General features: G+C 37.5%; 1 protein-coding gene across 1 annotated transcript; it reads right to left on the bottom strand.

Moving 5' to 3' along the window:
• col1a1b (collagen, type I, alpha 1b) lies at positions 1-26,694 on the bottom strand. The gene is made up of 53 exons (XM_052038438.1): positions 26,427-26,694; positions 24,679-24,873; positions 23,909-23,925; positions 23,783-23,806; positions 23,609-23,653; positions 22,741-22,842; positions 22,544-22,627; positions 22,019-22,063; positions 21,559-21,612; positions 21,118-21,171; positions 20,723-20,776; positions 20,423-20,476; positions 20,204-20,257; positions 20,024-20,068; positions 19,441-19,494; positions 19,255-19,299; positions 19,111-19,164; positions 17,782-17,880; positions 17,631-17,675; positions 16,721-16,819; positions 16,008-16,061; positions 15,769-15,876; positions 15,623-15,676; positions 15,419-15,517; positions 14,620-14,673; positions 14,266-14,364; positions 13,678-13,731; positions 13,498-13,551; positions 13,091-13,144; positions 12,916-12,969; positions 12,288-12,332; positions 12,091-12,189; positions 11,073-11,180; positions 10,872-10,925; positions 10,525-10,578; positions 10,147-10,200; positions 9,479-9,532; positions 7,804-7,911; positions 7,633-7,686; positions 6,545-6,598; positions 6,131-6,292; positions 5,448-5,555; positions 5,005-5,112; positions 4,209-4,262; positions 4,000-4,107; positions 3,787-3,840; positions 3,318-3,425; positions 3,164-3,217; positions 2,834-2,941; positions 2,459-2,738; positions 2,000-2,190; positions 1,503-1,748; positions 1-1,113 (listed from the first exon to the last, which is right to left on the bottom strand). Exons 1-53 carry the CDS (start codon positions 26,506-26,508, stop codon positions 967-969), a joined length of 4,401 nt encoding a protein of 1,466 aa, XP_051894398.1. The 5' UTR covers positions 26,509-26,694; the 3' UTR covers positions 1-966.

Raw genomic sequence — 26,694 nt, 5'->3', positions numbered from 1 at the left:
TTTCTTAGATCATTTAACATGCTTTATTTCAGCATTCAAAATAATTAAAAACATCTCAAATTATTATACATATACAAAATAGGTACATATCCATGTACTCGCCCCAGAAATGTCTGCCTCTTTTTTCCCCTCTAAAGTAGAAAAAAAGGTGTATTGCTAAAAAAAAAGCATGAAAAGGGCATTGAGATGATGAAACAGGAATGGCAAGGGAGAGAGGGATCCACATGCTTAACTTTGAAAAAGACAGGCAGTTTAAGATGTTTTGTTTGCACATAAAAGCTTTCTCCTAGTGTATAGACAGACACTTCTAAATAGCACCTCATTTGGAAAAGACATTCACTGTATTCCTTGACAGTGAGGAATGTATCTTAGCACCAGTCAAAGGTTCTTCAAGCTTTCCTTGATGTGCTGAAGGGCTGAAAGAACCTAAGCTTAAATAGCACCTTTCTTTTTAATATATTTTTTCTTTAAGCCGTGTAACCTATCCCGGCATTTCTTTTTGATTCACTGGCTGGTTGATACTTTAGGTAACATTTGTGTGAGGTAGCCCTATAAGTTTTGTATTAGAAGAGGTGAGGATTTTTATCTTCTGCACTACAAAATAGGAAATAACGGATTTTGATGGTTTCTTGCCACATGTAGAAGGACAATAACAAACTTTTGACATTTTTTTCAAATTTATTTTGCCACCTGAAAATGGTACATACAATCTTTCAGTTTTTTCTCTGCAGTGGTATATGGCAAAATGTCACCTGCAGTGATCTCTGAACTCCAAGGGGAAGTTTACACCTGACAAGTACTTTTTTCCTGTTGCCATAGAAACAGAGAACATAAAAAAGTGTCCTTGTAGTTGTCCCACCCGTCTTCAGGCCCGAAGTTTAAGCAAGTGGACCGTGGCTGTCGAATGAATTAGAATTCAATGCATAGAAAGTTTAGAGATGACTGCAAGTAAATTTCAAGTCCGTTTTACAAGAAGCAGACTGGGCCAATGTCAACACCAAATTCTTGATCAGCGCCACCAACGTCCATAGGTGCAATGTCAATAATAGGCAGTCGTGATGTTTTCGTTGTTTTGTATTCGATGACTGTTCTGCCCCATTCGCCAGTATGTCTCTGTTGAGTTAAAGGAAAATCAAGAATCATTAATAATTCCTGGAATGAAACAAAACTACAATACCTTGGTCAGTGTATTTTCTACCTAGGGAGCCTGTGGAAGACATGGGGGGTTTCATTCTACTTAACTTGCATGCTTTCCATTCCACTAGATTAATGCCCAGATGGTGAAGGTCAAAACTTTGCCCCATGAAATATTATGATTCATTTTCTAGCTAGCACCTTACCATAGGTATTACTTCAATAATTTAAAGATAATTTCATTAAGATTATTAAAACATTGTGATGCAAGTTTCCTGATAACTAAACTAGTTCCCATTGATGCTAGAGGTACAATAGTTAATAATCTACAGCCTTAAAGTCCTGTTAATGATGTAGACATAACTCACCGTGCAACCATCCTCAGTAACGCTGTATGTGAATCGACTGTTGCCTTCTGCTCTGATTTCAATTTCATTGGAACCTTGGAGCAATACGGCCTTCTTCAGATTACCAGCTTCCTCATCCATGTAGGCAATGCTGTTCTTACAGTGGTATGTGATGTTCTGTGTTGCCTCAGATGACATTAAGCGCAGGAAGGTAATCTGGATTGCAACATCGCTAGCAAGAACACCATCTTCACCACCATAGCCAAACTAAAAATCAGAAAGAATAAAGTTGTTATTTCTTTTAATAAAAATTAAAGTTATTAATTTAAAAAACTTGCGTGATATTGAAGCATACTTCTTTAAGATGCATTAAAGTCACTTAATAGGCTTTGAATTACCCCTTTTGCTAAATACATCCATTTTAATTTACCATTTCATTATTAACAAAACCAGACACAATTACGTTTAATGAATAATAATTTGTATGAATTAAAAAAAAGAGGACCATTTGTTCATACCTGGAAGCCACCTTCCATGTTCTCGCCAAACCAGACGTGTTTCTTCTCTTTTGGATTCTTGGTTGTGTACCAGTTCTTCTGTGGGATGGACTGTGGGCTTGAATAGACGCATGTCTCACCAGTTTCCATGTTACAGTATACGCGGATAGCATCCAGAGGGCAGCCTTGGTTTGGATCAATCCAGTAATCACCTGTGTGAATAATGGTGAATGTGTTTAATGTTCCACTCATGATTTACCTCAATTAGTTTCAGATATATTGTGGAGCTTTATAAAACCCTGACAAAACTGAAAGTTAACTCAAACCTAAATTTGAATCCTATTTGCAGCAATTCTTCCTCTTGAAAATAGATTATAGGGTTGTGCATTTGGCTGGTGAATGTGATAATCTCTATTTACTCTGTGGATAATTTCAATGTTAGTTGTGAAGAGTATGGATGAGGTTCATAGCTTGGCTTACCGCTCTTCCATTCTGGGTGGCACATCTTCAGGTCGCGGCAAGTACGGGCTGGGTTCTTCCTGGTACCCTCAGGGCTGCGGATGCTCTCAATTTGCTGGGTAAGGGATTTCAGAGTGGTGTCAACTTGAATATCACGGTCTGCAACAGCACCAGCATCATCTGCCCTGAAGTAACGGAGTGGATCTGGACCTTTCTCTACTGATGGTGCAGCGAATTGGAAGTCAAATCCTCCATGGGATGGACCAGGAGGCCCAGGAATACCAGGAGGTCCAGGTGGACCCTGCAAGGTGGTTAAAAATTTAGTTAAGAGAACATGCCTTGAAGAAGATCAAGTTCGTTATCAATTGTAATGGCATCAGTTGAGTTATTACTTACAACAGGGCCAATTTCACCAGTACGACCACGAGGACCAGGTGGACCAATTGGACCAGGCAAGCCACTAGTACCATCTTTACCGGGAGAACCAGCTGGGCCAGCAGGACCCTACAAGAAAGGAAAAGGTAATTATTAATTAAATCAGTGACCATTTTGTCAGATTCTCCCTAATATTAAAATTAGGAAGGTTCTGCAACTCAAAATGTAATGTTTTACATTTAATAAAAACAAGTATCTAAAATGAACTTTATTTAAACACTGCCTTTTGTTATGAGAAGATTATTGTAGCTAAAAATAGACATCTCCTTTTGTAAGGAAGGAGATACTTACACGTGGACCAGCAGCACCAGAGGGGCCAGCAGGACCTTGTTCACCAGGGGGACCCTATTTGGTAAAGTAAAATATTTAAACATGTTAATGATATTATACAGAAATAATTGTAGAATTAGAAATAAGAATTTTATCATGAAAATGGATAACTTACAGGAGGGCCAGGCAGACCTTGAACACCTGGGAAACCTCTGTGACCCTTAATACCTCTTGCACCAGTCTCACCAGCTTCACCTCTATCACCACGTGGACCGACTGCACCCTGTTTGAAAAGAAGCTCCATTTTAGTTACGGATATCTGGTATGTCATTATTTACGAAGAAAGGAAAATCCTGCTTTAGTTGGTTAATAGATTCTACACTCTTTTTACATTAAGCTTAAACTTTTTCATATAATGAAAATTATGCATTTGGTTTAGCTAAGTTATTTTTGTATTTTCACTGATTGACTAAGAAGACAATTAAGTGAGTGTCAGCTTAACTTTTGCATATATATAAATTATTATAAGTACACCTGCAAAATTGTTTGCTAAGAATTAACATTGGTGATGCTGAAGAAGTTTAGCTCTAGTGGATAAAGTTGAACGTTTTGTAAAATAATGTAAAAAAGCAAATGCTACTTACAGTTGGACCACGGGGACCCATTGGACCAGCAGGACCAGGAGGACCAGCAGCACCCTGAACAGCAAAACAAAATGTAAATATAATTTTAAAATCAATATATAATTTTAAAATCAGTAAGTTTCATATGGTAGACTTTTGATTAATTGTGTTAAGTGGAAAGGCTTATCATTTTAAAGTTAAAATTATAGAATGTAGAAAAAAAATTATAATTACAGGTTCACCACGATCGCCATTCTTCCCAGATGGACCAACTGGGCCAGGAGCACCAGGAGCACCAGGAGCACCAGGAGCACCAGACACACCAGATTCACCACGATCACCCTAAAAGTGAATATAATATTAGTTTTTAATTATTTTTAAATGATTGTTTAACTGCTCATATTAACAATATTGGGAGCCTGAAATGGAGAAGAACTACTAACCTTGGGACCAGTAGCACCATCACGACCAGGGGCACCTTCAGCTCCAGGAGCACCCTGTTGGAGATAAAAATAGAAATATAAATAACCTAATATTTTGATATTAAAACATTTCACCTTTATTCTTTTCACCAACCCTCTTAAGGTGCATTTACTTTAAAAACTGCATCAGAATGCCAGACTGAAAATGGAGTGAGAATCCCTGGAGAGAGAGGTCTTACTCCATGATTCAGAATGAGATTGTCTCAATATCTGATAGACACTGCACATGTTTAGCATCCAGAGAAAGGTGCTTCCCACTTATAAAGATGAACGAGTTATGGTAGTGGTGTGCAGTCATATTTTTCTGGGATAACAGTTGCACTTCTAAAGATTACATCCTTCACTCTCTCAACCCTCTTGTGGAAAATGCAGCGAAAAATGTAATGCAACTTCAGCATGTACTCCAACTAAAATTTTTGAGGAGTTGCATTCCTAGAAGTAGTCAAATAACTGACTTCATGATTGATTTGTTGAAAATGTCTTGATTTAATATTTAATTATGCAATTATCCAAATAATTCCTTTTGGCAGGCACACAATACACTCAATTTAATATAAAGAAAAAATGGAGCATAATCCTATTTTATCTTTGAGCATTTTAAATTCAAATTTTAATCTGTTTTGTTTTCAAAGGGTAGGGTGCAAACACAAAAATGTTTCTGAAAAAACTGCAAAAATGCTAATAAGTGTTAGAACAATACACTTGGGAACCAATTTAAATCTATTTTTCAGGTGTTTTAATTTGGTGACATTCATACCTCACGACCAGCTTCACCAGGTGGGCCAGCTAGACCAGGAGGACCCATTGGGCCAGGAGGACCACGTTCACCAGGTGCACCAACTGGACCTTGTTTGCCAGGTTCACCCTACATATAATAGAGAAAATATTTCTGCTTAATGCACATAAAGACATTGGTTAAGAGAAGATGTAATGTAATGTTGAAATATGACAGATCATATTGCAAAGAAGAAAGTTAATATCAAGTGCATTCATTATCAGGAGAAAATCTTGACTTAAAAGTATAATCATCAGTAAATGTCTACAAAGACAATATGAATGTTTATGTATCTTCTGCTGATTCCATCATAAAGCAAAATGTTTTGGTTGTTCAAAAGTTTATATGAATGGAGCTTATTGTAAAGAGTGCATGCTACATGAAGAACTTCACAAAACAAAAAAAAATATTGATCTGCAACTCACAGTTTGACCTTGGAGACCCATGGGACCACGTTCACCTTTCGGTCCTGATATACCAACAACACCACGGACACCGGCAATACCCTGAGGTCCAGGGAGACCAGGTGCACCCTAGGAAGAAAACAATTCATCGGAGAAGGTAAGTAATAATTGGAACATACTAGCTTCATTTTTAATAAATTATTTGCCTGAATAATTTGCTTTGATGTCATTAAATTCAAGCCAATCATTTAAACATCTGAATAGCGATAGCACTTCTTCATTTTGCATTAAATAGCACATGATGAAGGATATGTACACTCTATAATTCTTCCTTCTCATGTATTGTGTAAAATAAGTTACAGTAGTTTTTAGGGATTAAAAAGCTTTGGCTTTAGACAACACAATGAAATTTAACAGATGGCAGCAGATTGGCTTCCCTTTGTAAATGGTTCCTTGATTACCATGGAAAAGGAAGATTGGAAGGCTGTATATAAGAGTAGCATCCTGCTGCATTCTGCTTTGTACCACTGGACAAGATAATTTTCTCCTTTACTACTTGCTACTTTGAACCCTTATATTAAATTTTTTTCTTGTCAAATGTTAATTATGGCAGGAATTTTTCAAGTGACTGGTCAACAAAGCAAAAAAAATAATTCAGTGTACAGAAAGCCTTCATTAGGATCTGAGTGATTTAAGCCACTTACAGCAGGACCATCAGCACCAGGAGCACCCTTCTCGCCAGTGGGGCCAGCAGGGCCAGCAATACCAGGCTCGCCAGGACGGCCAGCAGGACCAGTTTCACCACGGATACCTTTAGGACCTTCTTTTCCAGGAGGGCCAGGTGGACCAGGAGGACCAGCATTTCCCTACAGATGAAGCAAACAGATAAATACTTGTGTCTCCGTATGTAACTTAACTGTAATGAAAGCAAATAAACAGTTTAGAAAATGTCATTGCATGCCAACTAATATTGTTAATATTTTACAAAGATTACATTTGGTATAATATTGCATTACGAGATAAATACCACAATTACATTTTGCTTGATAAATATCAAGTTGATTTGAATATAAAAAAAGAATACTATCCTAAAAGTCATATATAATATCTGTACTTACACTAGGACCAGGTGGACCAACTCTGCCAGCAGCGCCAGGGAAACCAGTAGCACCCTAAAACAAAGCAAGTAATAATTAGCATGGTTCACATGATTATTTTGCATTGGCGTATTTAACATGACAATTCATCTGACTGCATTTTTATTTACAACTATCATTACTGTATCATGTAGAACTTATCCTCATTTGTGAAAACATGTTTAGATTTTTAGATATTAAGGGAATAAAAGGGATATGGGGTGAGGATAGGAAAGTAACATTGAGATAAAAGATCAGCCATGATCTTATTGAAAGGCAGAGCAGGCACAGGAGTTTGAATGGCCTACTCCAGGTTCTTTGATTTTTAGTAAAAACTACATTAAACTGAACAAATGATTTTATCAACAGTCCCAGAATTTTACATAGTTTTGTGTTTTAATAGATATTTATTAAATGCAATTAACACTGATGTATTTAAGTTCACCAATAAAACTGTATTTATGTTAGCACTTTAATTCAAATTTAGGCATACTTATCCTAAGTTTACATTGTTAAATCAAACTCAAATAGCTTACCTCAAAGAGCATGAGAAATGGGGATGGAGGGGGTAGGAGAGTAGTGCTGGTGGGGGGAGGAAATGGTCTTGGTTTGGAAGTACTAAACCTATAAGCAAGTATTGCTGCCAGTTGAACTCAGGACTCCACATTTTGGTTCCATTAAATTTGACATAACTGAATATGGACTATCATCTGTATTTAGCGCCAGTGACCATTTGACCAATAACTTCTTCCTGTTCCATAGCATCAGATATTCTATTTGATGTCATTTGAACTAAATTACAGTGTGGAAAAGAACACATTGTTGCTACTAAATAGTATGTTTTACAGAAATGACCAGGTATAAATTTCTGGAATGAATTTATCCGCCTTTTTTTCTCTGTGGCCAAGGTAAAGGAACTGAAATTAGTACTACATGTGCAGGGACCTGGTTCAAGTTAGACTACTGCAATTTGAAAATTAAACATGCATCAACATCAGCGGAGCCTTGATTCTGTGGCACTGGTCAGGATTCCAGTAAGTAAAGTTAAATAGTTCAAAGTATAAACTTACAGGTGGTCCTGGAGCACCACGAGCACCTTTAGCACCAGTAGGACCAGTAGGGCCCTGAGGAAGTGGAAAGGAAGAGATGGATTTGTATTAGATAAAGACATGCATCAAGACTGAAGGAAAACATTGAGTTTTTAATTTGAACACCCCTGTGTTTCTGGGACGTTTACTTACAGGTGGGCCAGCAATTCCGACTGCACCAGTAGGACCTGGAGGACCAGGGTCACCCTTTGCACCAGTGTCACCAGCTTCACCTTTAGCACCAGGTTGACCATCAGCACCCTGTAATGAAAGCAATGATTACTTTATAACTGATTACTTACAATTATTTTTATTTAAAGAGTAATTATGAGTAAATTCTACTATTTTAGTCACCAAGCTCTCAGGGGTCCAAGGTCATATTTAAGAAAATATGTAACATCTGCTACACTAAATAGATGCTATAATACCAATACTACTTTCATATAGTCTGGCATTTATTTAAGCATAAGCACCTAGAAATTCACCTGCATTATACCAGGAATATCAGCACCAATTTAATACATATTTCTGAGTGAATTAATGCTGGTAACTAGTAGGCTATGGACTTGTCTGGTCTGAAATTCACTTTGCCCATAAGACTTCAATAGTATCATGCTCAAAATTAGTTTCTGGTGAGATTTTTGCACCACGTTGGTCTGCTTACTTCCATAATTACTTGCTTTTAATGACTCAAGGCTCAATCTGAATGTTATTTAAAAGGGGCAGACACATTTCTCTTGCAGTCACAGATTGGTTGCTGCACATCTCTCTGCAAAACAAACCACAAGTAGACTGAACCAAGTTTGGAACTCAATCACCACACTTTCAGGAAGGTTTCAGGTGAGAATTGAATTAAAAATACAAGACATCTGACGAAAGAGGTAGCACAAAATACTTTCTCCACCAAGGCTTCACAGGGATCCACCCTCTAATGAACACTTCCAGGAGGAACCGTGTGTAAATAGACTACCCTTCTTTTCACATTTGCGACTTATGGAAACCTCAAGTACAAGCTCACATGTGGAACTGTCAAAATCAATATTAGGGTCACATTATTCTAAAAAACCCTGCCTCAGGATCCTTGCAAGGTGGCCTCTGCTGATACATTCTACATGTGACATCTTAATGCTCATTGCAAAAATCAGAAAAATCTCTATTGGCAAATTTGATTTTTGCTCAATGTTTCTTCTGTATTCACTCCTGGAAGGGAGATTTGACTGCAAGTGTAGGACCCCAGAAGTGAAGGCCTTTATACAAAGTATTTGTGACCTTACAAACACCTCCCTGGCAACCTCCTGCCCTAAGTGCCCCATATACAAGGAAGTTGCCTCACATGAGCACTGTCCTGCAGAAGCCTATGTATGTTTCTCTGCCCCTCCTCCTCCAACAGTCTCCCATCATTCAAGCAAACACTTATTCCATGCCAATTTTACCCAGTAGCTGAAAGAGTTCTGGTTGTATTATCCTTCAGTGGCTATTTTGAGGTCAAGAGTTGTGAGAAAAGGTGGTGGTAATGCAATGAAACCTAGAAGGCCTGTTGCTCCTGAACAAAGTACTGTTAAATGAGGGAACCCACTAGTACTGTTGTAGAATTGGTGCTAATGAATTTCATGATGTTGTTTAGACCTTTCTGGGACAGTATTAGAGAGATTCCTCATTCTATTTTAAAGATGAAACAATGGTGCATTATGAATTTCTATGCTACAATGATTTTTCTTACAAGGTATATGTCAAAGTCATTTTATGTATTACGTTCCTTTTATTAATGTGCAGACCATAAGTACCAAGTATTGGTAGCTTTAATATATAATAGGATGAGAATACTTACAGGAGGACCAGCAAAACCAGCAGGGCCAGGAGCACCAGGTTCACCACGTTCACCCTAAAAAGAGAGAAGTAAAAGGTCAGCTATATGTATACATCAATGTAGCTTCAACACTTAACAGATACTACATTTAAAAATATGAGGATAGAAAAGTGGTGCATTTTGAATGGGCTTTAGAATTACAATGTTTAAAAGACATTTCGATAGGTATATAGATAGGAAAGGTTGAGGGGGATATGGGCCAAACGCAGGTAAATGGGACTAGCTCAGGTAGGCACCTTGGTTAGCATGGGTGCGTTGGGCTGAAGGGCCTGTTTCCATGCTGTATAACTCTATGTAGTTTGGAGTGGTTACAAATTATGCATGTTCTGTGTTTGATTTTGCAATTTCCACCAGTTGCATATGAGACCCATCAACAGGATGGGAGTCTTGAAGCAAATTAGCCACACACTTAATGGCACAAAAGTATGTACTTAGCTGTTGTGCCAAGACTGTAGTATAGTAGAAGCTGCCCATTATACTCAGGTTCTGAAATTTCGTTCTGTTGATTTCAATGAAACCGAGTTTTGGAAGTGAAGTATAATGTGCAACCACTACCATATTGTGCGCTTAGTGCAAGCAACAAAGGATGAATTTCTCATTCACGGACATATAAATGAAATTCTACTTACAGGCAGACCACGGACACCAGCAGGACCAGAAGGACCAGGAGGACCAGCTTCACCCTGTAATCAATGAATATGGCAAGAGATGGTTAAAACACAATGGAACATAACTTGGAAATATTAATAATACAGTGACTTTGACATTTCTTAAGTATCAACAACTAACAATATATATTTATATAATGTCATTTGGTTAGAATGAAAAATTGTTGTGCTGATTGTTAATGATTTTGGAAAGAAATATATTCTCTGTCGGTGAAAAGTCAAGTTTCTGATCGTTCTTGAAGTAGTAATGCCATACTGAGGATACATGGTAAATGATATTAACTTTGTAATGTTGTAAGAGGTATTTCATTAAGGATAAGTAGCTTTGAAATATCTTACCTTCTCACCAGGGGCACCAGCATGACCAGGTGGTCCAATTGCTCCAGTCATACCCTAAGAATAATAACGTTTTAAAATTATTATCCCAGTTGTCAGTAACTTTGGACTGTTTTGACATTGTAAAATACATGACAGAATGCGAATATAATGAAACTTACTTAGATATAGGAACAAGTTAAATTAAGTGATCTCATGTTCTAGGCAGGAAAATATGCTCAGTTAGTGCAGCATGGAGACAGAGCTATAACATTAATTCTCCATCCTGAAAGCTTTACTTAAAACTTGTTGTAAGTGCACATGATCAGCATTAGTGAAAAAATAAATTCAAGGAATATATGACTACTTACTCTAGCTCCATCTTTGCCTGGAGCACCATCAGCTCCCTTTGGACCTGCATCACCCTATTAGAGAGACAAAGGCAAAGGAAAGCACAAAATGTTGTTACTTTTAAGCACAGGAGCATTATTTACAAATAATAACATATTATATTTGCAACTTGGTGAAAATTTAACAAAATGTTGAAGAGTAATCAAGGTAAGAATACTCACCCTTGCACCTTTGAGACCAGGAAGACCACTAGCACCACGTTCACCAGGCATACCCTGCAGACCAGGTGGACCTTGGCCGCCAGGAGCACCCGGTGGACCAGCATCACCCTAAAAGGAACCATAAAGTGTTACTAACATCACTGGCTGGATATGACAAAATGAAAAGATGTCTAAACTTAACTCAAAATTTTTAAAGTTAAAATGAATATTTTATATATATATTGAATTAGCAGTTATGATGCTATGCATATTTTGAATTCATGTTCAAAACTGGAGGATATTCAAAAGCTATATTTAAAGAAAATTCCAATGCCTCAAATATTCCATTTATGTTGAGAGGTGTATTTCTGTTTCATTTTTTAAAAGGTGCCATACATAGCACATACATCCTCAAGTTGTAGGAATCTCATATTAAGCCACTTCCATCTTATTATCTTTAAGGTGATTTAAATTTTTTATAGGGTTATATTTTACTTGTATCTACAAATATAGAGTCAACTGTTCCTGTTTCTTTTGTTTCCAAGGTACAATCATCACCAATCCCTGCCGCATCTCTCCCAATCCAACATTCTATATCCTGGCTGCATCTCCCCCTGACCCACATCCTACATCCACCACCCAAAAGTGCAAACCAAACCTTCTAGCTATTACCTGGACACTGCAGACTATGTCCCATTCAGCTGCTGGGAGACACCAGCTTGTTCATTTTTAACTTCCTGTATTATTTTTTATCCCCAGTCCAATTGTTTTCCTCCCATTATTTTGCTCAGTATGACCTGCAGATGAACTCCTTCCCCATATAGTTTAATCCCAAACCTGGTTCTTTTTTTTTATAATCATCTGTTCTGAGAGTAAAAAGACATTTTTACAGGGAAATTAGATGAGAACATAGATGGGAAATCAAGTAAGTTCGGTTCTGGAATGGCAAATATTACAAATGCAACATTATTTATCTGGAAATGCTACCACTTATTTCTGGCGGAATTCACTTTCTTTTTATACATGTGTCAAGAATTACCTTAGGACCATCACTACCGGGAGAGCCAGGAGAACCACGAGCACCTGATGGACCCATGGGACCAGGAGCACCACGTTCACCAGTGAAGCCTCTCTCACCCTAAAGAAAAAGAGATTGGAATGTTAGAGAAAAACAGAGGTAAAATCATCCAATGCAAGCTTTTTTTTGTAAAAAAAAGTATAATTTAAAAAACTTACTCTTGGACCAGCAATGCCAGGAAGACCAACATCACCGGGCAAACCCTATTGTACAAAAGTAAAGAAATAGTAATTAAAATAAAAAAATCTTAATGTCATAAAACAACAGTATGTTTACAGAACAGTTTGTGCTTTCTATTACATCAAATCCTTTTATTGCAAATAACACAGCCATTGTATTATTGCACCATTACAAAACTGTAAAGATCTCAACAAACTGTGATATTTGCATAGAAATTTACATTCTTAAAAATTTGTATTTATAATTTTCCTGCAATTTACCCTACAGAGGAAAACTGTTAATAGTTTTCCATAAATATGTACATTCTCTGGCAACCAAACTATTTTAGTAAGTTAAAAAGAAAAGGTTGTAGATATGCTCTCTACAAAGGATGCTATTAATTTAATGTAATTTCTGTCAAATTAATCTAATAGATTCAATGTAATCCTAGTTAATTTAATAGTTTCTATATATAGGATAAAGCTAAATAAAATTTAAGATTCCTAATTCTCAGTTGTCAATGTTTCAAAAAGTTTTAAATTAATCATTTATGTGGACAATGCAAACAGTGACCACCAATAATTCTTACAATGTTACTCTAATGCATATTTACGTGATAGTACAAACCTGTTCACCGGGTTTTCCAGGTTCACCAGCAGCACCAGGAGGACCAGGGAGACCCTAGAGAAATGAAATCAGGATATTGTGTATTAATAATTACATAAAGCAATGTATTGATCCAAAACATTTAAAGCAAATTATCTTACATCCTTGTAAATTTGTGGGATAATAATGTTTATACCTGGAAGCCAGGTGGTCCTGGGGGTCCTTGTTCACCTCTCTCACCACTGGGGCCCTGTGTAAAAAGTTACAGATTCAAATAATGATTGTGTCTATATATATATTAGTTTATTTATTCCATGCATTATTAACTATAGAGAAATGTAACTGGATATCCAATTTCATATGCATTACAACTGCAATGTTATCTACTATAATAATATAAATAATTATAATCTAAACATAAACAGGTACTGTATAATTTGTTTACAAACTTTTACTTTAACCCAAATATTTGTAAAGCAAAGAAAATAGGGGCAATATTTTCTTTGTAGTACTTTAAGCCAATCCCCTACATGTTGGTGTTGCCTCATTTATCGTGTTAAATATTTTGTCCTTAATTGATTAGATTTTTCATATTTTACTTACAGCAGGGCCAGCAGGGCCAGGAGCACCAACTTCACCATCTTTGCCAGGAAGACCCTAAAATAAAAATTAATTGATTCTTTGATTACACCTGTCCTTAACAACCAATGGTTGCAAATGTGACTCACTAATGTTTCAATATAGGAATGTTGAATTCCCAATGTACATGCAGCTAATACTTACCACCAAACCAGCAGGACCAGCAATTCCCCTCTCACCAGGTTTTCCAGGTTCACCCTATGAGACATAGAATAGGATTAAATAAAGGCTCATAAGATTATTGAAAATGTTTAATCTTTTTAACATAACATTTTATTAACAAATTGACTCATGCTTCCTAGGTTTATATTTCACTGCTTCCACTAAACAGTCTGTACTTTTGACTTTGCTACTGTTTCATTGAATAAACTACCACAATTCATGAGCCTAGAAATCACATTTTCTGATAATGGTATACAGGTGTAAGTAACTAGTGGTGCACCTAATCCTCATTAAATCACCTCCATTTTAACAGAAGGGATAAGCCATTAAGAACTTACAGGTCATAGTCTGCTGAAGTCAAAGGTTTGGCACTTGCTTCAGCACCCAAATCCTGTTAGAGTTGGGGCTGCTGTGACTAGATGAAAGCAGATACTGGGCATGTCTTTGCAACAGCATTTATCAGCTGTAATTTGCTTTTTGCCAAACTTGCCATGCTTTCAGCATTTGATTCCAATACATACTCCAAAATGAATACCAGATATTATGTTGTCTTTCACTTTTCATACTTACAGCGGCACCCTTAGGACCAGGGAAACCCATCACACCAGGTTGACCTCTTTGACCAGCAGCACCAGGTGGACCAGGGCGACCATCTTGACCAGCTGGACCCTGTATGGTTAATATAGAATATAAATTGGTGGTAATTCATAATTGCTGTGAAAGTGATGCACCAAACCTAGATTTCTTTTGTGGAAGTACTTGCTACATTTATTTAGTACTTACGTAATGCAATTTAAAGTTAAAATACATAGTTTTTTTGGATTTTATTTCAGCTCACTCTACTTAAAGACAAATTACCCTACATAAGGTAATCAGCTTAAAACAAGAATCTGAAAATGCTATTCAAGGGAAATAAATACTTACGGGAGGACCAGGCTTGCCATCAGCACCAGGACTGCCAGGGCTACCCGTCAGACCCTAAAACACAATAGATAATTAATAAGGTATGCTTAAAGAACTTTTAAAAATATCCCTAACTTTTCAGACAATGAATTGCAGCTACTATGACCAATAAGATATTTGCTAATATATCTGTTTTTAAGGCAAGTAGTATCTATAGTCTTATACTGTATATCAACCTGAACGGAGAAAAAAATAAAAATGGAATTGGTAGAATACCACCTTTACATTTAAGTTACTCCTAACCCCCACCTGCTTAACAATACATTAAATAGGGATAAACTTCAATCACCCCATCACTTGTAAGCTTCCAAAAAAGAGGCAAATGCATTGTGACTTTCTATATTAAACAATCTCAAGGACCAATTTTGACTTGTAATCTTTGATCAATCATTAAATGTTTTAAAAATAAGTTGAATTTTGCTTTCATTTCCTTGCAGTATATTCAATGGCTTAGGCCAGGTATATTAAGCTAATTTGATAAAAGTAAAATGTTTCTATTTGCAAAACTATGTAGAACCAGATCTTCCTCCAGTGTTAGCAAGGGACATCACTTTTTAATTGCATCTGTGCTTTACTTACAATTTATGAAGGAAATTATTTATGATGCATATTTTACAATAAGCAGCAAAATAATCTATATCATTTTCTTAGTATGTTTTACATAGATTTGTTTCACACTGTTGGGTTGTCCCTAGAGTGATGGCTTCTTTTACACTGCTTATACATCAGCTCTGTAACTTAGCTTTATGGAAAAACTCACCCTTGTACCGGGCAGACCAGGCTCACCAGGTCTTCCAGCTTCACCAGTGGCACCTTTGGGACCAGCAGGGCCAACATTGCCACGCTCACCAGGGGGACCCTGTAATAGAAAGCAGGCATTGGAAGAAGAGTTTAAAGGAACTTAAAATTGCAGTGCACCTGTAACAAAGATCAAAGCAGAAGAGCTTTAGCAAAATTTACATACCTTGGGACCAACAAGACCCTCAGGACCAGGGAAACCACGGCTTCCAGGTGGTCCCTGCAATGGAATGAAAGATAATGAAGCAAGATCATGCACAGTGGGGAAACATCTGATGCTAATTTTATCAATGAAAATAATATTCAACTTACACGTTCACCAGGGGTACCAGGAAGACCCTGAATGCCAGGCTCGCCACGAGCACCTCTCTTGCCCTCCTCTCCAGCTGGGCCAGGTGCACCTTGGGGACCAGCAATGCCCTAGAGAATAAGATAAGTAATCAGTGGTCAGTCTACTGGAGCAATCCATATCTATGCATTGTAAAATTTGATCACATTCCTACTTAAAACTTAAATATAATATGCTCATAAAACACAAGATGTATACTTACAGGTTCGCCTTTTGCACCAGATTCACCCTTGGGACCAGGGGCACCAGCTTCACCCTAAAGTACAAAGAAATGATGGTAAATATCAGGAGGTCAAAAATGAAGGCACCTTCATTTTATGATAATGATTAGGTTCTGACTTTATATCCCTGACATTCTGCAGAAGCTTGCTTTTGTCTTGCTCTTTATTCTGTAGGAAATTAGCAGAACTTCTGGGGTAGTGGTATAGTTATTTGTACAAAATTCACTTGCTGGTGTCAGAATAGGTGACCAATATAAAAAATTCAGGTTCTCATTAGCTATTAGAATGTGCATGCAGCAATGTGCATGGAATCAATAGCATGAAAAATTAAGTAACACCTGTCATTATTTTTCAGTATTATCAAAAATATTTTTGATACTGTACCACTGCATGTTATCTTATTGATAAAATAATTGATAGGAAGAATGTTGTTCATATTCCTCTTCTATTAACAAGGGATGAATCAGAACTATACTAGGTTTGTAAAACTACTTTTGATACTAATACAAGAGTAATATTAGAAGATTTTAGTATCAAAGTGTATGATTGGAAACCTTGCGAAAAATGCTATCCCAGGGATGCCCAGAACCATAAACACTGGAAAGGTGAATCTGAATTCCCTCACACTATTCTGGATAACTTAGTATTTACAATGGTGCAAATATTATTTTCTACGAATCCAGAAGTTACTTACATTGTTACCCTTAGGGCCAGTAGGTCCAACTGCACCTTGTGGGCCACTTGGTCCTCTTGGGCCAGGGAAACCAGGAGCACCAGCAATGCCAGGAGCACCCTAATACACAAACAAGATAAAATATCAGTCAATGCCTTTGGAGGTTACTGGAAATAAATTCACTTTACCAAAACATTAATGTAATAAAATATGCCAGGGAACTCTAAACTGTGCATTATTATACAAATCTTGCTACTAATCTGTGTAAGGAGTGATCAGGGAATATTGGCCAAAGGGGTAGATAAGTCCTTTAGAGAAGGAAAGAGAAATTTTAAAAAAAAGGGGTAGGGATTCCAGAGCTTGGGATCTCAGTAGCTAAAGGCCTGGTTGCTAACAGTAGACTAGCTAACATTGGAAATGAGGAAGAGGTAGAATTGCAGATAGCAGGACGATAGGGTTGGACGTGATAGGAAAGGATGAGGTCATGAAGGGATTGGAGAACAAGGATGAAAGTTTCACAGAGCCAATACAGGCCAATGGATAAAATGGTACCGGATGCGAGTTAGGACTCGGGCACCAAAGTTTTTGATATCCTTCACTTTATGGATGATAGAACATTGGATACTGCCCAGGAGTACATCAGAACTGTCAAACCTATAGATAAAAATGGAATGGTGAGTATCAGCAGAAGATGAGCTGAGGAAAGGACAATTAGATTGTGCTACAGATGTGGAAATAGCATATAGCACTGATTTGACCTCCTCTAAAGTCAAGTATGATGCCAAGGTGGCAACCTAGTTCAGTTTCAGACAAATGCCTGGGAGTAGAATGGCTATTGAATTGAGTTTCTGGCAGGGACTAATGATCAGCATTAATTGTTGGACAAGCACTTGGTTTAAGGGGTAAATTATATAATGAATTTTATACTCACAACTCCACCTTTGGGACCAGGAGCGCCATCAGTACCAGGGTTGCCCTAAAGGTAAAAACAAAGATTACATGTAGGAGTATTTTAGAAAAGTAAGCACTAAAGACTGTCTTTTTCACTGTTAAGTAATTTGATCTTTAGTCCATATACTTACAGGGGCACCAGTTGGGCCAGCAGGTCCAGGACTACCAGGTTCACCACGAGCACCAGCAGGACCATCAGCACCACGAGCACCAGCAGGGCCAGCTTCACCCTAAACCAGAAACAATGACGGGATTTTAACTAAACATTAGGCTTCTTTGATTATCAGTGTTACAATGGCAAAGCAGCACTGGCAGGATTAGATATTCTAAACTAACTATTGGCATTTGATTTTGTCCTTTAAACTATGAAGCATACCAATACATTTCTCAGAAGTAAATATCTCTAATAATTAGAGCTGTCCAAAATTAAGTAGTTAGGAGCATGTGTTACAAGAGAGTGAGGGTGCAGGGAGATCATTTTCAAACATTTGTTTCGGTATCCATTGATGGCCCTGTGGTTTGAGTCACAAAAATAGAAAAGGTTGCTGTCAAATTGTGGTGTTCACTACAGTGGTTTATTCTTAAACCAGTCCCAGTGAAAAGAAATGGAACTGTTTTCTTATAGAAATATTCTTGGTAAATTATGAATTGATGCACTGCCATACAATTCTAAGATGTCCTTACTATAAAAGCTATTGACTAAATCTTTATGTACATATGAACCTTATTTCCCATCTCCATATGCACACTGATTTTATTCAGAGAACAAATTCCCAAAACTAGCTTCCTGTATTCTAGGAAGAACTTCACTCCTTTATTCCAACAATAGAGTAAGTTGACATTTGTTTTCATTGTTCCATGTTGCTAGTTCCTGACATCTAGAATGTCTTCTCAGCTGGATGTGCCAAATGTATGATTGAAGTCCATGAAACTGAAGTTTGGCTACTTAGTCCAACATACACTTAATGTTGAGCCTATGTAACCAAAGATGAGTTTCTTCCAGCAGACTTCAATGCACTAATGAGTACAATGGAGAGGAAATCCTTGGAGTCAATAGAAGTCTTGTCACGTAAAAACAACTAGATATTCTTGGACTTGAAGCCTATCAAAACTGATGATACTGTAAACGATGAAGCAACTTTTGGCATTTCCCACTCTCCTTTGACAAGAAGAATGAGTCGTTCATGACAATGTTCTCATGGTGCCATGAAACACTAAAGCTACCAAGATTAGTTTTGCACCATTAGTGTGAAGGGCAAATGACTTGCAATACCAGTGTCTCAAGTTCAAACTAAATTTGCCTCAACCTGATCTTTGTGCTAAATGTGTAGTTCCTTTTTCTTAACTTCCCTCAGTTCTGAATCATAAATTCTAAAGTTGAAAATTTGAATGGCATCAATTATATTAGCAAAAGGTAAACACAACTTTTAAAGTCTGAAGTTGTGGCAATGTAAACCTACCTTAGCACCAGGAGCACCAGGGAAACCAGGGGGACCAGCGGGACCAACAGAACCCTGAAAGACAAGTATTTAGATTATGTTCCATTCTGGTAAAAAGTTATGGTGAACATAAGAACAGCAGTCAGACTGATTAAAAGTACTTACAGGTGGGCCAGCAGCACCAGCGGCACCATCGTTACCACGAGCACCCTAGAATAATTAAAGGAAGACTCATTGTTATACTTCCTTCAAGCTGTTCAGGTTAGATATACATAAAATTTATATTAGCTAGAATATTATGACAAATCTTATGGGTTGTGTGATTCATCTACAGGGATGTTGTACACTTACAGCAGGACCAGGAGGACCAGGACGACCTCGCTCTCCAGGAATACCACGTGGACCCTGTTCATAGTAAAACATGATGTTATTTCTATTCCATTTAATACATATTATAAATGCAATACCACTTCTGTTAATAATCTGACACAAGATAGATTACAGCTCTTGTACCGTCTTGAATTTCCATTGGATTCTCTTAAACATCGGCTTAGCTTTAGCTGATCGACAAAACTTTAATCAACAATTGCATGATGGCTAGTTTTAGCCATTTGCAGCACTTAACTCAATTGATAAAGAATCCCATGGAAAAAAAAATCAGACAAAGGTGTCATAATACAGTGACAGTCTCTCCTTTAATAATCAAATCCAGATTACTTAGTAGGAAGAATCTAGACTATCATCTCAAATAATATTATGCAAAATAATGTCACACTGTGATATTGGACTCAAGGTACCTAATTATTTTTGCAGCACAGTATTAGACCCCTCCCCCCTCGTAGGTGATGTTCTATTCAAATAAATATTAAATTTAACTCATATTCTGATGTCCCAAAAAATTATGTGAAGTCAGGAAGATACACAACTTGCTTACCATTGCACCAGGAATTCCATTTTCACCAGGAGAACCAGTTTCACCCTATTGTGAATGGGATGAAAATCAGTTAGTGGACTGAATCATTACAATGCAATAGTAAGTATTGTGTATAGAATTAGAAAGGGAAAAGAGAGCACTGAAATGATCAGTCCTTCTTCCTTTAAGTGGAAACATTACCTTAGGACCAGCTGGACCAGTGTCACCCTTAGCACCATCCAAACCATTGAAACCCTGTGGACAAAGGGAAAAGTAATGAGAAACAATGCTCTTAATGTCTCATCATTCTGAATTCAAATTCTTATATAGATGCATTTTGCATGCTTTACTAAAACAAGCACACTCCTCTGTATTGTTTGTTAAATACCAAAAATGATCAAGCTGTAAAGATGGACTTACTCTGTGTCCTTTGATTCCTGGCAGTCCAGGAGTTCCGGGGAAACCACGAGCACCCTAAGGACATAACAAACATTTGGTAAAGTCAGGGAAGAATCTGCTAAACCTTTTATTTTTAAAAAAAGTATCAGCTAATGCATTTTAATGTTCAGGTAATACTTTTCAATGCAAGTGTTTACAATGAAAATAAAGCTTGCAAATTATGCATTACTTGTGCATAAAACTAACCATGAGACAGTAAGTGGAATTGCATTACAAAGAGGTTGCATTATGTTCAATGACTATCAAGAGAAAATGCATTACCTGAGGACCAGGAGGACCACGTTCACCGGGGCGACCAGCTTTGCCATGTTCACCCTATATAGGAAAGAAACCAGTACAGCCAATGTTAAAAGGCAGTAGAGATTAAAGCTGAATATTCTGAATGATCCAAAGACAAGCATTTGATAGATATGGATGTAGCTTTAGTGTTATCTAGTATGTACAATCATTGGAGTTAAATTCTTTTGTGTAATTAATAATGAATCAATTCAAAAATATAGCTTAGCAACAAAAGATTTTTAGATTTTATTCAATGTTCAAAACATATTACTGAAACATATTGTTACTAAAAATATTGCTTATTTATGTGATTTGTCTAACACAGGAAGAGCAGTCCATGTGCACATGTACTTTCGCAGACATCTTGGGCTACTTACATCATCACCATTCTTGCCAGGGGGGCCAGGAGGACCACGTGGACCCATTGGACCCTAAAAGGTTAAAAATATTTAATTAAGAATAATGAAACACAGAAATTAAAGTGAAGTTGTGTGTTAGCCAGAGGAAATCGCAACACCTTGAATAATTTATTAGGTAATAAAGAGAAAAAAAGACTTCAGATGCTGGAATCTAGAACAAAAACAGAACACTGGAAAAACTCAGCAGGTCAAGCAGCATCTGTGGGGGCAAAAGACATAAGCTGAAGTTTCGGGTCAAGACCCTGCATCAGGTAATGCTGTCACTATGCATACATTTGTTAGGTAGCATTGATAATGATTAAACATGAGGTAAAATAGTAACTATGTTTCTAAACAATTGCAGCACGAATGTGAATGAAAATTAAGTTCATACAGAGAACTATTTTATTGACTACTTACAGGTGCACCTGGTTCACCAGGCTCGCCTTGGTGTCCCTGGAAACCTTGAGGGCCCTAAAGAGTAACCATAGAAGAAATACATTATTAATTATTTCCCTTTTGATGTACCCCAAATCAGTGCTATTTTCAATAATGTTCTACACCCAATATGTTCCCTCAGTTGGTAATGCTTAATTTAGTCGTGGCCGAGTTTTACACTCCATTTCCAAAATTCAGTTGTATAGACATCCATGCAACTGAACTTCATAAGAAGACCGCAATGCAGGTTGCCACAATGCAAGAAGCCTAATGCTACCACCAAGGATAAATGGTAGTTTCTTTTAATATAGCATATATGTAGATAGCAACGTTTTTAATGTTTTATACTTTGGATAAACATCCATTCACCTAAGTGTTAAAGGCATCTTGGCAGCTACATACCAATCAATATTTTAAAAAGATTACTATTTTGTGTACTTACAGGTGCACCAGGTGGGCCAGGAGCTCCTCTGGGACCCATGGGACCCTATGGCAATAAAAGAGACATGGCGTCATGCATGACAATCACATATTTTACATTCTATTGTAACCAGAATCACATTTACTGAAGAAATAATTCAATAATCCCCTTTAGTTTAATCAAGAGTCAAAGCATTTGAGTATCAACAGATCTTGCTATTGGCTCTATTACTATTATTTTATATTTTCTTTCTTCCATTTCAAAGATAGTTCTATGTATCTTACCACATACAGCATTATGTGGGAGAATGTTGAGTTTGATCTCTTACACTAAATACACACGTGAATATCAGTCACCAATTCTAGTCAGCTTCCTCCATTCAAGTCCAATGAAGTCAATAGAAGTGAATGCAAGTGTGTATAACTGTTAACCACTAGTTAAACTGTAGCAAACATGTATGGAAATATCTTCCCCATTTACTTAATAAATGGAATATTGCATTTAGTCTTAACTACATTGGATGGAATAAGTAGCAAAGTCTCATACCATAGGTCCAGGCATTGGAATACCACCAGATGTTTTCTCACTGTAGCCAACATCATAGCTACTAACCATTTGAGGGAGGAAGTTCTGTAAGAGAGCAAAGCTAGTTTAGCTGCTTGACACCTGTAAAATGCATTGAGAATAATTCAAAGTGTTGCACTCTTTTTAAACAGAAAATCACCAAAGTGAGGGTCACTTACTCCGCCAAGGCCAGATGTTCCAGGTGGGCCAGGGGGACCAGGAGGACCATCTCTGCCGGGAGTTCCTGGAATTCCATCTCTTCCTGGTAATCCTGGAAGTCCCTAAAAATACAAAGGTAAATATTATGCTTATTGTTAAAGATCAAAATGTCATGTACATTAATTCATCTTTGGTGCATTTATTGGTTAAGCAACACTGTTTGTCACTTGCTGTTCATTTTACTTTTTGTGTATTCCCAGCTTTTAAATCCATGCCATCCTTTTCAATGGATTTTTATTAATTTTATTGAAACATTAAGAGGCTAAATCCATAATTCCTTGACTGTGGATGGATGGAATATGGTACATAAGGTTTCCACCTATTTTAACATCTGGTGTCTAGTATAGCTGCCCATTATCAACAAGTTTCCAGTCTGTTAGGTGGCCATATTTGTAGCATTGTCTACATGATAGATATAATTAAAGACTTCACGACTTAGGAAGGAGGAATGTAGGAACAGGGAGAGGCCATTCAAGCCTGTGCTACAATTCAATTAGATCATTGATGATTGATATCTTAAATCTATCTACCTGCATTGGTTCTGTATCCCTCTATGCCATGCATAGCAAATATCTATCATGTGCAGTTTTTAATCATTTTATTCTCCTAACCTCGACAGCATTTTACCTGTCACCACTAATATTTGTGTGAAGAAGTGCTTCCTGATCACACCCCAAATATTTTGGCTCTAATTTTAAAATTCTGCTTTCTTTTCCTTGACTCCCTCCACTAGAATCTTCCCTCCAAGTATAGCATCAGTGCCTTTAAACATCCAAATGCAGCAAAAATGACACATTTCTGAAAAAACATTAATAACAGCCTACTTACTCTCTCACCCTTTGGACCAGGCTCTCCCTTGGGGCCAGGAGGTCCCTAGAAAAAAAAGTGCAATAATCATTAAAATTTGCAAATAATTTAATAAATATTAAGTGATTACATTCTACTTTCTTAATTAATTTTTATTTTGAGGCCTGTGCAAAAATAAACAAAGTTTATCTTCACCTGAACCCTTGGGCCGGAAGGATACTGAAAAATAACAATGAGTTAGTCAGTGTGTGGAAATGTAGTAAAAGTGAATTTAAGTAAATTATTTTCATATAATCTAGAAAGGAATTGTAGTGTACTTACTGTTACTCCATCTTCTGCTATAAAAGAAAGAAGAATTTAATTAATAAACTCTTCATTGATTATTGATAACATTTCAATTACATAAGGATTAACAGATTATTTGTTTTGCAGTAAAAGAAAGAGGATGGATGGGCTTGTAAGGAGAATTGGAACTTGATTGGTTTTGAAATTCCTTCCTGGTTTGTTTAGCCTGACATCATCATTGAATCATTCAGTGATGTAATTTTATACATGCAAATTAAAATATCAACACCCCTAACCTGATTGAAACAAATACTCCTTCTAAATCATGGTCGAAAAAAGAAACTTGACGTTCTTACGATTTGTTGCGAAAAAGATGCAAATTTAGCAAAATTAAGCTTCTTGTTTGCTGTCCTTTTGCATGCGAGTTAAAGTGCTACATTTCTGAATTAATCAGAAAACATTCAATACTACTTGTAAATGTTTCCCAAAAAACCGTAAATGATCATTGGTTGTGATGGTTCGCTACGCTAGCATTGTGTTAATTCTTCGCTCATTATTTACGAAGTCGAAAATTGTGGACTTCGAAAGATGCCAACTTTGATGGATTAATTTTCGTTTATTTGCTTCATTTCCCACCATTACCGGTCACCTCTAATCTGTTTTACCCCTCTAATGATAACATTAAATCTTGTAAGTGTATGCGTTGGTCGAAAAGAGTCGGCAAATAGTTGGCACTAAGTGCCTTAAACCAATTGACCGGAGCTTCTTACACTTGTCAAACAACCAAAGGCAAAGAGGTCACTTACGTCCTTGATCGGGACAGATAGGACAGCACTCTCCGAAGGGGATTTCAGCATTGGGGCAGTTGGTCTTTTCCTCGCAGATTATGTCATCGCACAGGACCTGGCCACTGTCGCAGACGCAGATCTGGCAAGGCTCGGGTTTCCAGATATCGTTATTTTGGTACGTTTGTCCATCCTTCATGCAGCCCCCTGTATCAGCTGCGAAATAAACAGGGAATCTAACTAACACTGCACCGTGCGCCCTCTGATGCACAGAAAATGCAAGAACACAAACCTGGACCTCATCACCTGCAGTTGCATATCTCCTAACAGCCAAACCATTTAATAAAGGGATGACATTTTGTGCATAATAAATACGTCCCCGATTCAAAGAGGAAATAATGCAACAAAAAACGGCAATGAAGCTTCCATTTGACAATGTGTCTCAGGGATATTTGTGAATCAAGTTTTTCAAGCAACACGTCTCAATGTTTACTGTTTTCAGATGCAGGTTATAACAAAATTCTGGTATTTGTAGTTTTAGATAGTCCTTTTTCCTTCTGACGTAAACGTTCGATACGCTCGTTAATGAAGCATTCAAGTCAAGGCTATTGAGATTCGTCAGATGGCGCTTTAGCTCCATTCATGTTTTGCCATTCGTACCAAATTGCATCCCTCCCAGCAGTAAATGGCACACAACAGTGTGACCCAAATCTCGAAGTGTCCCAACCAATGAAATGTGATTTAGTTTAGAACTTTTTCATCTTAAATTGTCAGATGCTTTGGGAATTATTAGACGTTGGTTTCATGGGTTGGGTGGGGGAGAGGCTGCAGTGGTTTCGAACGAGCACAGGTTTACATTGACTGCAGGGGGCGGTGTTGAACCGCGGTACAGAACCAACCTCCCAGCTGAGGAATCCTGGACATTGCACGCGAACATCTGGATTACTTCTGGACCGGAGATTGTAATCTTTTCCCTTACACACTTACTTTATTGGCTTGAATGTTTGATACGTATATTTTAAACATTGTTATTTCAAACAGGTTATATCGGGCATTTATGGTTGAATTTAGAACAACTTAACGATCAAATCCGGATGTTCTGCCTTTTAAAATCAGTTCTGTTTTCCCTTTGAGCTTTGCATGTAAACATCTTCTCAATCACGTTATGATCTACTTCCTTGCCCTGAAGTTGCTATTTTCTATACGTTTAGAAGAACCCAACTTGTGCCAGCTTCGCCACAAAGGATTTGTCCTCCATGCTCTGTAGCGACACACCCACTCCGAACGGGCAACTGTCTCGGCCAATTGTCTAGAACGTCCCTCAGTCCTTCGCCCGTCTCAGCGCGGATGTTAGGGCAAATGCCCAACATCAGTGTGTTGACGGCAATGATTTGGAAAACCTGATAATCACGAACTGACACAAATTTTGTTTTACAAAACTATTCCCTGGGGACCATAAAACGATTCCATAAAAGGAAATGCGTTATAGTAAGCAATTTCCAAACCAGTATCACGAGTGCTCTTGGAATTATTATCGGTAACTAACAACGTCTTACCATCTGACACTGGTGTCAGAAGATACTGAAACTTCGCTTCCAACCATAGGTCAACTTCACTCTCTAACCCTTACCCCCAGTCAGAATCAATCGCAAATAACGCCACGAAACTTTATCCAAATGTTTCAAACTCTCAGTGAATTCTCAGCACGCGAAGGCAGACAATTCTCGGGAAGCAACAACAACAGAAAACAGACCGAAAGCAACACTCACCATCATCTTCGGCTTGACATCTTCCCACTACTAACGTTGCTGCAAGCAACAGCAAAGTCCGAGTATCCACAAAGCTGAACATGTCTAATAATCAGACATGTAGACTCTTTGGGGTAAAAGGGGTTCTGTCTTTAGCGGCCGGACATGCAATTTCTGATGTTGTGTAATTCCAAGCTTCAGCACCGTGCCCCAGCAGAAACTTCCTACTGTTCCGTTCGCAGATCGACGGTCCTTTTATGTGTGTCTTGGCTTCGGAGGTGTCAACGGG

This window comes from Pristis pectinata, chromosome 25, assembly GCF_009764475.1.
Source record: "Pristis pectinata isolate sPriPec2 chromosome 25, sPriPec2.1.pri, whole genome shotgun sequence".
NCBI classification, from domain to species: Eukaryota; Metazoa; Chordata; class Chondrichthyes; order Rhinopristiformes; family Pristidae; genus Pristis; species Pristis pectinata.
This window is presented reverse-complemented; position numbering and strand designations above follow the sequence as displayed.

Excerpts from the sequence above, each read along its gene's own strand:
- col1a1b (XM_052038438.1), bottom strand. The coding sequence starts at position 26,508 with ATGTTCAGCTTTGTGGATACTCGGACTTTGCTGTTGCTTGCAGCAACG. Across the intron at positions 15,677-15,768 it reads CTGGTACCCCTGGTGAACGT|GGACCACCTGGAAGCCGTGG; the intron begins GTAAGTTGAATA and ends ATTCCATTGCAG. Across the intron at positions 1,749-1,999 it reads ACATGGAAGGTGGCTTCCAG|TTTGGCTATGGTGGTGAAGA; the intron begins GTATGAACAAAT and ends TCTGATTTTTAG.